Below are 12,399 nucleotides of genomic sequence, written 5' to 3'. Positions count from 1 at the left end.
TATGAGATATTATTATCTATGGCATAAATTATATTACAATATATACTAAAGAGGACTATTGCTTCAAATAGAAAAAATAAAACCCTTCCTACAGTACATAAAATAATATGTTTATTAAATTGCCTTGTTACTAAATACTAATATCCAGAGATAGCATTTACATTGTTAATGTGGTATTCACAATGATAAAACTCAGGGGTAGGCAACCTGTGTGCGCCAGCTGCTGTGGAACTACACATCACAGCATTCCCTGCTACTATGTTGATGTTAGGGCATGCTGGGATGTGTAACTGGAGTACAACAGGTTGCCTATGCCTGGTGTACATCACTAACTGATTTGTAAGTGTAACTGTAATTGGCCCCACTTACAAATATTGTTTTCAATTTGTAAATGTAACCATAATAAATGCATTAGACTGCTGCAGGCTTAGGAACTCCATATTTAATAAGACATAACACAAAAATAACTAACACCATATTCACAAATGTTGAAATGGAATAAAAATGGATGTGTAGTTGTCAGTGACCACTTTTAAGATCTATTTTTTAATTTTGATAACATTAGTCTCTAAAATTAGAGAATCCTGTATTTTAAAAATGTGGTATTAAAAGAAATTACAATACTGAGTACAGTTCTGAGAATGTAACTCAAAAATTAAGTGTTAAGACCATTCCAACAGTTTGAATTTCAAATATTATGTAATTCAAACTTTATAGAGTTATACTGTATCACCAAAAGATTATGTACTTTACTTATATTTATACAGCACACCCATTCAGTATTCCACAGCACTCACCAACAAAGGATCCAAAGTTTTTTCCACAACACCATTAAGTAAGCCTATAGCTTGACCAGACAGACCAGCCTGGAAAATATTATATTGTTTCAGTTATACAGTGCAGTAAATCATATTGCAGGCACAGCACATATAGAATCTCCGAAATGTTAAATATGCTCCACATATGTCTTAGGTCTTTCATTAATGCATGAAAACTAATATTTCTATACTTTATTCCTGCTTAAAAATGGTCTCAGAAGATATATATTGTACATCAGGGTCATTTGCGAAAAACAATATTGTGATAGCATTCAATGCATGAACTGGCAGCTTTTTCAAGATATTGAAAAAGCAGCAAGTACTGAGTAGTGAAACGCGTTGATGTACCTACCTATACCCACCCACTGGATTGTGCAAGTTACCTAAAGAGTCTGAACCAGCTTTCAGATTTGTTAGAGGAAGTAACAGCTTGCTGGGGATTATATGAATTGGACATCCTTGCTTGGATCTCACCATCAGATGACACCACATTCACCTGAGGATTCTATATCTATATTCGGCCCCGGAAGTATACACAGGTACAGGCACATACAGGACTGTAAACTAATTTTCTATATACAGATGTGGCCATGCTCATCTAACTGCAATGCGGCATGCTGCATCGTGTGCCAGGCTGCAACGATTCACAGTCAGCAATTGCTTCAGCTATATCTGTATATGGACAGCCTTATGGGTGAGATGTCTGCTCATATTATTGATATATTAACTTTTGTTGTATTTGTATTTTTTAGTTTATGCTATTCTTATTTTTTTTATATTAAACATAATATTATCTACATCCAAATAATATGCACTTGTTTATAACTATTTAATATTCTGTCTAGAGCGCTACTTTTATTGTTGTCCTCTCTCAGTGCCTGCCTGCTTGTGTGTGGTTGGAGCAAAACAGCAGCCTCAGGGTAGATGAGAATGAAGGGATCCCTTGGTTGAGAGCCATGACAATTGCACTCTCAGCCAATCATTGATCAGATTAATGAGTTTGTTCGGCCTTTGAAATTGACACCCAAGTCCAAAAACCATAAGATCTGATACAGACAGGATGACATTTTGCATTGTTTTCAGAACCAAGTCAGGCAGGGAATTTTGAGTCCCGGCCTTGATCCACTCAGATTGGGTAAGTTTGGATGGTCTCGAATCTCTGAGAATCTAGCCTGCTCATCTCTACTTTATATTCATGCATTTGTATACACCAAATCAAGGGATTGAAGAAGTTCCGTTAAGTATAATTTTATATTTTAACTTACAACACTTAATGCTATCAAAAATTAACTATTTAGCTTTAAAGTGTCCTTATATTTCCATCAGTGTTATTAATTGTAGTTGTAAGGCCACATAAAATGTAGTATCCAGGTGGAGGAAATCGATTCCAAAGAGCACTTGATATGGAACATGGAATGTCCTGTTTCTGCATTGGAGCATGTAGATGGCCCATCCAGTGCACTGCAATGTGTTCACCTAGACTCCGCTCTCAGGAGATGCCTAGAAGAGCAGCTAGTTTTTCAGGGATTTAATTTGCAAGTACAGGTTGAGTATCCCATATCCAAATATTCCAAAATACGGAATATTCCAAAAATACGGACTTTTTTGAGTGCAACCTTTGTTTTTTGATGACTCAATGGGGTATATTTACTAAGCTCCCGATTTTGACCGAGATGCCGTTTTTTCTTCAAAGTGTCATCTCGGTTAATCTCGGTAATTTACTAAACACTAATCACGGCAGTGATGAGGGCATTCGTAATTTTTTGCAAGTTCAGGTAAAAAATTACGAATGAATACACCATCGGTCAAAACGCGGCTGTTTAAGTATGAATCTCGGTCATTTACTAAGAAGTGCAAAGCCAAAAAAGAACAAACACTGCCGTGAAAAATTACAACTCGTAAAAAAGTGCTAAAAAAAAACAGACCTTTTTTTTTTATTCGTGATTGGATAGGCATGCACGGATCCATGAGATCCGTGCATGTATATCAGTGGGAAGGGGTGGGAAAGTGCTTATTTTTTCAAAAAAAATTGCGTGGGGTCCCCCCTCCTAAGCATAACCAGCCTCGGGCTCTTTGAGCCGATCCTGGTTGCAGAAATATGGTGAAAAAAATGACAGGGGTTCCCCCATATTTAAGCAACCAGCATCGGGCTCTGCGCCTGGTCCTGGTCCCAAAAATACGGGGGGAAAAAAGAGTAGGGGTCCCCCGTATTTTTAAAACCAGCACCGGGCTCCACTAGCTGGACAGATAATGCCACAGCCGGGGGTCACTTTTATACAGCGCCCTGCGGCCGTGGCATCAAAAATCCAACTAGTCACCCCTGGCCGGGGTACCCTGGGGGAGTGGGAACCCCTTCAATCAAGGGGTCCCCCCCCCCCAGCCACCCAAGGGCCAGGGGTGAAGCCCGAGGCTGTCCCCCCCCATCCAATGGGCTGCGGATGGGAGGGCTGATAGCCTTTGTTGTAAAATAAAAGATATTGTTTTTAGTAGCAGTACTACAAGTCCCAGCAAGCCTCCCCCGCATGCTGGTACTTGGAGAACCACAAGTACCAGCATGCGGCGGAAAAACGGGCCCGCTGGTACCTGTAGTACTACCACTAAAAAAATACCCAAAAAAACACAAGACACACACACCGTGAAAGTATAATTTTATTACATACATACACACATACATACATACTTACCTTATGTTCCCACGCAGGTCGGTCCTCTTCTCCAGTAGAATCCAAGGGGTACCTGTTGAATAAATTCTACTCACGAGATCCAGGGGTCCAGGCTCCTCGGCAAATCCAGGGATAATCCACGTACTTGAATAAAACAAAAAAACGGTTGCCCGACCACGAACTGAAAGGTGACCCATGTTTGCACATGGGTCACCTTCCCACGAATGCCAGAAACCCACTTTGCCTTCTGGCTAAGTGGGTTTCTTCAGCCAATCAGGGAGTGCCACGTTGTAGCACCCTCCTGATCGGCTGTGTGCTCTTGTCCTCACTGACAGGCAGCACACGGCAGTGTTACAATGTAGCGCCTATGCGCTACATTGTAACCAATGGTGGGAACTTTCTGCCCTGCGGTTGACCTAAAGTGACGTCACCGCTGAGCAGAAAGTTCCCAGCATTGGTTACAATGTAGCGCATAGGCGCAACATTGTAACACTGCCGCGTGCTGCCTGTCAGTGAGGACAGCAGCACACAGCTGATCAGGAGAGTGCTACAACGTGGCACTCCCTGATTGGCTGAAGAAACCCACTTAGCCAGAAGGCAAAGTGGGTTTCTGGCATTCGTGGGAAGGTGACCCATGTGCAAACATGGGTCACCTTTCAGTTCGTGGTCGGGCAACCGTTTTTTTGTTTTATTCAAGTACGTGGATTATCCCTGGATTTGCCGAGGAGCCTGGACCCCTGGATCTCGTGAGTAGAATTTATTCAACAGGTACCCCTTGGATTCTACTGGAGAAGAGGACCGACCTGCGTGGGAACATAAGGTAAGTATGTATGTATGTGTGTATGTATGTAATAAAATTATACTTTCACGGTGTGTGTGTCTTGTGTTTTTTTGGGTATTTTTTTAGTGGTAGTACTACAGGTACCAGCGGGCCCGTTTTTCCGCCGCATGCTGGTACTTGTGGTTCTCCAAGTACCAGCATGCGGGGGAGGCTTGCTGGGACTTGTAGTACTGCTACTAAAAACAATATCTTTTATTTTACAACAAAGGCTATCAGCCCCCCCATCCGCAGCCCATTGGATGGGGGGGGACAGCCTCGGGCTTCACCCCTGGCCCTTGGGTGGCTGGGGGGGGGGACCCCTTGATTGAAGGGGTCCCCACTCCCCCATGGTACCCCGGCCAGGGGTGACTAGTTGGATTTTTGATGCCACGGCCGCAGGGCACTATATAAAAGTGACCCCCGGCTGTGGCATTATCTGTCCAGCTAGTGGAGCCCGGTGCTGGTTTTAAAAATACGGGGGACCCCTACTCTTTTTGTCCCCCGTATTTTTGGGACCAGGACCAGGCGCAGAGCCCGATGCTGGTTGCTTAAATATGGGGGAACCCCTGTCATTTTTTTCCCATATTTCTGCAACCAGGATCGGCTCAAAGAGCCCGAGGCTGGTTATGCTTAGGAGGGGGGACCCCACGCATTTTTTGGGGGGATTTTACATTGTTTAATTAAAAATAAAAAATAAAAAGAACCCCAGCACGGATCACACAGATCCGGCCGAGATTGATTGTAAAAAAAAACGGCAGTGTTTTGCTAATCACTGCCGTAAAATTAGGAAAAAAAAAACGAATGACATCGACATCGGAAGAAAAGAAAAACACGAATACGACAGCTTAGTAAATCCATCGTAATAAATTCAAAAAGTTGCAGTTTTACACTCTCGATGTCATTCGTGATTGAACTTTGACCTATTTTCGGAAATTACGAATGTTAGTAAATATACCCCAATGTTCACAAACTTTGTTTAATACACAAAGTTATTAAAAATATTGTATTAAATGACCTTCAGGCTGTGTGTATATGGTGTATATGAAACATAAATTAATTGTGTGAATGTAGACACACTTTGTTTACTGTACAAAGTTGTAAAAAATATTGGCTAAAATGACCTTCAGGCTGTGTGTATAAGATGTATATGAAACATAAATGCATTCTGTGCTTAGATTTAGGTCCCATCAACTTCATATCTCATTATAATATGCAATTATTCCAAAATACGGAAAATCTGATATCCAAAATACCTCTGGTCCCAAGCATTTTGGATAAGGGATACTCAACCTGTATTTGTTGAATATACATTTGAGTTTGTTTTTTTTGTTTTTATCTGCATCCTTAATGGAGGTGAGTCTCATGTACAGTAATTAACTCATTCAATAAGAAAGATGAGTGGAATTAATTGTTCATACAGTATGTGTACAAAAAAAATTAGCTCAACATCTGTATTTCAGCATAACACACACAAGAAGACTCAGTTCAGGCTGGAGATAGGAATGTGGTTGTATCAAGGCATGTGTAACTTGGTGACAGCTTGTTCTAGGGGCATAGTAATTTTACATATCAAAACTAAGATTTATCAGAATAGCTTACCGTGTTGAAAGACTCAGTCGCACAGCCAGCAGTGGTCTTAAAAATAGAAAACATTAATGGAAGTCTTTAACATGTTGCATGCATTTATGTTGTTAACAGATTATAAAGATTAAACGTGGTGTATGCAGAAGCATTGTTACAGCAGATTCACTAAAACGTTATTATACCAATGGGCGTAGTGTAATTCTTGGTGAGAAATAGCGCAATAGAGTGCTGTTAGCATAGAGCTTTGCCCCACTAACTTCAGAGGTTACTTTATTGTTGTCATTTAAAAAGAAATGGATTCCATTTGTAATCCATCATCAGTTCCCAGGATGTGAATTGCCAAAAAAGGTAATGTAACACTGTTGTGTACAATGTTTGTATATTAATATCACAGTGTTTGTGACATTGGGTAAACCATTCATTTTAATTATCAATTTTGATTTGTAATTTCTAGTTGTTGTAGGAGGCATGTATCAGTTTTAGACCATCTAGAATGTCCTACGTCTAGATAATAACTCATTAGATCAGAGTTACTCAGTCTCATAGACAAGTTCATGTTTTCAATATTTTCTTAGTTATATACATTTAAAAATGTTATTCTTTTCAAAAAGTGCCTCTTCCTTTGTCACTAACAGACCTTAAAGTAATCTGTGTGTCCCTTCAATAAATGAAAATAAAAGCAATATCACCATCATATATTGCACTTTGAAAAATGTGGTACATATCAGCTAAACTGACTCCTGGATTTATTCAGCATTAAATATATCCAACTTACATGTATGATATATATTAGAATAAATAGTAAAAGAAAAGTTTAAAAAATACACTTATGATACATTTTATCTGTTCACAATAAGGTCAAGTATTATCATGAAATTCATTGCTTAGAATTTTGCCATGATCGATGCGCTGCGAAAATCCGTAGCGAGCAATCAACTCAGAATGAGTGCGAACAGCTGTGCAGAGAGCTTTGTTTCTGCAAAGCACAGGACTTACTCAGCTGCTGAGACGATTTGGGCTGCTGGTGACGTCAGGAACCCTCCTCTGGAATGGGTGGACACGCCTGCCTTTTTTATGACACTCCCAGGAAATGGTTATTTGCTGCCCAGGAACCCCTTCTGCCTTTCAATCTTCTTGCGATTGCCCCTGTTATCGCTTTCACCGTAGAAACTGTCACTGTCCAGCGACCCCTGTCACCGGACAGCATTGCGCTTGCGCATAGCATCCCACACACATGCACTGTTCAGACCTGATCGCACGGCTGCAAAAAAAATGCAGCATGCAATCGGGTCGGAATGACCCCTTATGCCTCTAGCTTTTACCAAGCACTCCTATCATTTATGTACAACAATATTTTTATCTATATATGCAGCCAGATTTGCCTGCTGTATTCTTTTAATCTTCAGTATTTATACAAATCTATAATCCAATTATCGCCAGTTTTATTCACCCCTGAAGAAGTCCGTCTGGATGAAATTTGTAGTGTCCCTGCACATAGTTCCCAGAACAGTAGAATGTTATCCACCTATTAAGCTCATAACCCTGAGAGTAAGAGGTGTGGTTATAACCCCCATTTATCTGTTAATTGTGGAATACTTGCAGCCTATTTTATTGTGATATTTTATCTTTCATCTTTTACACTTTTATGTAAATAAATAAATAATTCCTTAAGATCTAATTGTATTACTGTTGGGTGAAGAATATTTTTAAAAGGGTATATCCATTCTTATTGTTATAATTATTATTTTATGATCTAATAGGATCATCCTGTCATGGGATTTTGGTTACCCTATCTTACACTAGCGCCAGCTGTCACTACTCTCTTTATCTACTATTTTGGTCCTTGCTAACAAGGGAATGTACTGGAGGTGCAGCTTGAAGTCATTGGTGCAAGATAAAGGCATTGTTTGTGTTATATAATCACATGTTTGTGGCAGCACTCCCCAAGCAAACAACAACTGTCCTGGTGCCCTCCTAAGTACCTCTTTACACAAGGCACTAATCTATCTATCTATCTATCTATCTATCTATCTATCTATCTATATAAAAAAAATCATTTTCGCAGCTGGTTTTGTTAACACATAGGAGTCAAATTGCTATATGCTATACAGCCACATAAGGTTGCATATAAAGACATCAGTCCAGTGGGAGATCGGTCAGTCAGGTGGGCATGATAAGATGCCATTGCTAGTATTACAATGGCAACTTGCCACCTTGCACTTTATTGAATTTACCTCATATCCTTTGTCCGTTCAAGCTTTGTAGTTTAAAAAAATGTATTGCACCTACTGTGTTTACTGATATAATATAGAGTAGCTGCTAATCATACAATCTGTAAAGTCTGAGAATTAAAGAAAATACTGTATAAATCTGTGATAAATAAATGTAATAAAATTCTTACCAAGACGGTTCCGAGGATTTCAATTTTAGAGCTGGATTTCTTAAACTGTTTCAACAAAATATATTTTTTTATAAAAATCAAAGACTTAAAAAGGATGTTAATACATCAATGTTACATAATTCCATGAGATGCAAGTAATATTATTCTCAGGTAACAATATAAAGCATAATGCATACTGTAGTACTGCTAATCATACAGAAATAAACTGCTGCTATTCTTTTTAGATGAATTAGTTGGGTTGAGGGTTACAATGAGAAGTGATTGACTGCTGTCATATGCATGCTTATACTATTAATATTATACAAGTGTTTTTAATGTTAACATTTAGGGGGGAATTCAATTAGAGGCAAAAAATTCTAAATTCTAAACGTTTTGCCAATTTTTTTTTCCCGGGAAATACGATTTGGTTACTCAAAAATAAATACATTTTCTCACAAAAACACACAGGTTCAGTGAAACCTATGTGAGTTCACCAGCCACAGCCCAGTTTTCACTTCTGAGGCAGGTGAAACGAAAACCATGATAAGCTGCACCTTGCACAGGCTTATTGGGGCTAAATGGATAGCACCCATCAAAACAATCAATGATAGTGAGTAAATGAATTTCCCCCTTAATATGATTCTGTGATTTGGCAAAGCTAGTTATAGAGGACTCACAAGAGAGTGAGATGACAAAAGAGTTAGAGGGGATGTTTGTACAAGTGAACACTTATTTACAGGTGAACTTATGCTGCATTACTTAAATAATATAACTACTGTAAAAAAAATACATGACTTTAATTCTTATATCAGCTAATACATTTTGGTACATAGATTGGAGACTTGTGTCAAATCTCATCTTATTGCAGTCTAAAACCTAACCTTACTTTTCAAATATTTTCCTAAATGTATTTTTTACGATAAAAAAAATAAAGGCATTAGCAACTCCTCAGAGTGCTTTACCTCGTGTGGAGCAATGGACGGGCAGGCAGAGGTTGGGGTGGTAATCCTCAATGCTGAATATGCCAGATGCTGCTCCTCCATATCAGTGACTGCCTGGTAGAGTGGTTGTGCACTGTGGCACCACAATCCTAGCATACAGTACAGTGCCGTTACTACGTGTGTGCCAGGTGTGCCTGGTACACAGCGCAGTCACCCTGAGGGAGCAATGGCCAGCATTCTATGTCAGTGGCTTTTAATTACTCAAATTGACTCATTAGAAGCCACCTGTGCTGTGTGTGACGTGCTGGAGGAGAAGAGGAGAAGAGCAGCTCCGGAGGTAAGGGAGGAGGAGGGAGGGGGACTGGAGCCGAAGGAGCACTATGTAATTGGCAGTGGCGCCACTGCAGCTGTCTCTCTCCTTCGGCATTGGCAGGCTGGCGCTGCTGTGAATGCTGGGATATGCTTCCCTCATTCCAGCATTCACAGTGGCAGCGGCCAGCCAATGCGAAAGGAGAGGGACAGCTGCAGTGGCACCACCACCAATTACACTGCGCTGCTGCGGATCTGGCGTCCCCCTCCTCCTTCTCCCCTGCCCAGGATCTGCCTGACTGCATTTACTGAGGAGCCTGAGCCACTGGGAGAGATGGTATCTATCTATCTATCTATCTATCTATCTGTCTGTCGGTCTCTCTATTCTGTCTACCATAATGTATAAAAAGGGGATGCTGTCTGCTGTAATGTGTAAAAAGGGGGATACTGTCTGCCATAATGTGTAAAAAGGGAACGCTGTCTGCCATAATGTGTAAAAAGGGGGAAACTGTCTGCCATAATGTGTAAAAAAGGGACGCTGTCTGACGTAATGTGTAAAAAGGTGACGCTGTCTGCCGTAATGTTTAAAAGGTGGACTTTGTCTGCCGTAATGTGTAAAAAGGGGGACTGGCTGCCATACTGTGTAAAAAGGGGGACTGGCATCCGTAATGTGTAAAAGGGGCTCTACCTGGTCTAGTGGCGCTACTGTGTGGCATAATTTAAATAATAGTATGAATTGGTATAATTTTGTGGTCACACACCTTCCAAATGAAGCCATGCCCCCATATTTTTTTGCGTATGCCTACGGTGCACACTGTCCCTATGGTGCACACTGCCCCTATTTTACATAAAGGGGTGCCAGTGCCGTTTCTTGCACACAGCGTTAAACTGCCTAGTTACATCACTGATACAGTATATCAGACTTGAGGGGCAACAGCTAGAAGTGTTTAAGATTACTTATTTGTCCAGTGAGGTTCTGCGGTGTCCACCTCTTTGTTGGTCTCTTCTGTCTAGTTTCTGGCAGTCTGCATATGCACAGTGCTAACACCCGTTGGTGATACAGCAAAGCCTGGGAAGGCTTCCCTGAACTGTAAATGCTTTTCTGGGTCCCTGATGCTGTCAATAGGGATCATACTGCTAGCTCTAATGATGGTATAAGTGGTACAGTCACAAAGAGCCTTAAGGTTAGCAAAATACAGAATTGCATGGAGGTCATAACCTGTTTAGTAAGTGCTAAGGGGTTATCACTCATTCTTAAAATGATCCCTATATGAGTGACATGATGGCTGATATTTAGTAATGTTGTTGCTCTTGCCTTAGTTCTTCTATTCAGAGTGCTACCAGCATCTATAATATTGGCCGACAGCAGCTCCACTCTGTCTCCTACATGAATGGGTAACAGGTACAACACGCTATAGGAGCCAGAAAGCTTCCAATCTCTGTTGATACATCCAGCATCCTGTCACAAAGCATTGTGAATGTTGGAGCTCAGACAAAGGGAGGAAATGGAGTGCTGTAACTATAAGCCAATAGGCTTAGGGGATGGGCACTGCATTGATCACTAGGCCACCAAGGATTGGACTGGATTGTCAACTGACCCACATGACACTGGACACATGGGGTGAAAAAGGAGATTCTGGTAGAAACATTTAAACATTTAAATGAATAACAGGTGTGGAAGAAAATGTGGTAATAGGGAGGGATTTATGGTGATATTTTAATTGTGCAAGTGATATACTGAGAAGTCCAACTTTCCAAACACATCTCATGCCCAGAAATACAATACCTGGTTCAATAAAAGTATGACCTGTAACTGATCTGTAAACATGGATGTATTTGCACCTATACAGATGCGCTGTGTAACTCTTGCTCTACATAAATGGCCATAATAGATGTAGAGCAGGGCTGGCCAAACCAGTCCTCGAGATCTACCAACAGTACACATTTTCCAGGCCACCTAGCTAGTGCACAGGTGTAGTCATTACTAATTAAGATGTGCTGCATTCATTCCTAACTGACAATTCTACAGATCTCCAGGAGGCCTGGAAAACATGAACTGTTGGTAGATCTCGAGGACCGGTTTGGCCAGCCCTGATGTAGAGTATGGAACATTTACAATATATTCTCTAAGTAACATAACCATTGCCCAAGCAAAAATTAAAGCAGCTTTCTCTTAAGTATATAGAAACAATGAAGACACTTTTATTTTTACTGAAGTCATCTTGTTAAATAATGCTTAAATATATTTATCATGTGAATTATTATGATAAAAAGAAACAGTCTTACTTACTCCACATAATGCGTTCTTGATATTGTCAGTAACTTTTGGAATACCGTTCTAAAAGATTAAAAATGAAAAATAACTGAGGCCTTTGGTTATGAAGTGCAGGGTATACAATTGAAAGATGTTATAATTATACTTCAATTAATCAATAAACAGAACAAATATCTAACGTGTGCCAGAGAATATGATACAACAAGCAACTAATATATGTAATTGGCTGCTTGCTTGATGCTATTTCCTTTATTTAAATGCAGACCTACTGTACATTCTGCAATAACCTTCTGAAGGTGAGTCTCCCCTTAGTAAAAAACACATATAATTAGCACTCCACCTATAGGGGCTGCATTCATAGTCTGCAGGCTGTTTTTCCTAACAAGTTACACGTTAAGATTTTAAATTACATTTACAGGGCTTGGAATCTGCAAGTATATGGTGATCCTGCAATGACATGGACATATAAAGTTGTGTTGCAGGAGAAAGATACTGCTCACTGGGGCATATTCATCATCACTTAATTTCTACAAATGTAGGTGAAAATGAACATTTTCACTTCTGTAAAAATTAAGTTTTTGAGCCATTCATCATGAAGGTAACGCAGGA

At 40.1% G+C, this 12,399-nt stretch overlaps 1 protein-coding gene across 1 annotated transcript in view; it reads right to left on the bottom strand.

Annotated features, from left to right (window-relative positions):
* LOC134956796 (uncharacterized) overlaps positions 1-12,399 on the bottom strand; it is a 34,751-nt gene that overhangs the window by 5,425 nt on the left and 16,927 nt on the right. Inside the window, exons 9-12 of the mRNA XM_063938743.1 lie at positions 11,806-11,853; positions 8,287-8,331; positions 5,901-5,936; positions 798-866 (exon numbers count right to left, since the gene is read on the bottom strand). Of these exons, the coding sequence (XP_063794813.1) occupies positions 798-866; positions 5,901-5,936; positions 8,287-8,331; positions 11,806-11,853 (198 nt within the window). The remainder of the gene's footprint in view (positions 1-797; positions 867-5,900; positions 5,937-8,286; positions 8,332-11,805; positions 11,854-12,399) is intronic.

The sequence above is a fragment of the Pseudophryne corroboree genome, chromosome 9 (assembly GCF_028390025.1).
Source record: "Pseudophryne corroboree isolate aPseCor3 chromosome 9, aPseCor3.hap2, whole genome shotgun sequence".
In the NCBI taxonomy this organism is placed as follows: Eukaryota; Metazoa; Chordata; class Amphibia; order Anura; family Myobatrachidae; genus Pseudophryne; species Pseudophryne corroboree.
This window is presented reverse-complemented; position numbering and strand designations above follow the sequence as displayed.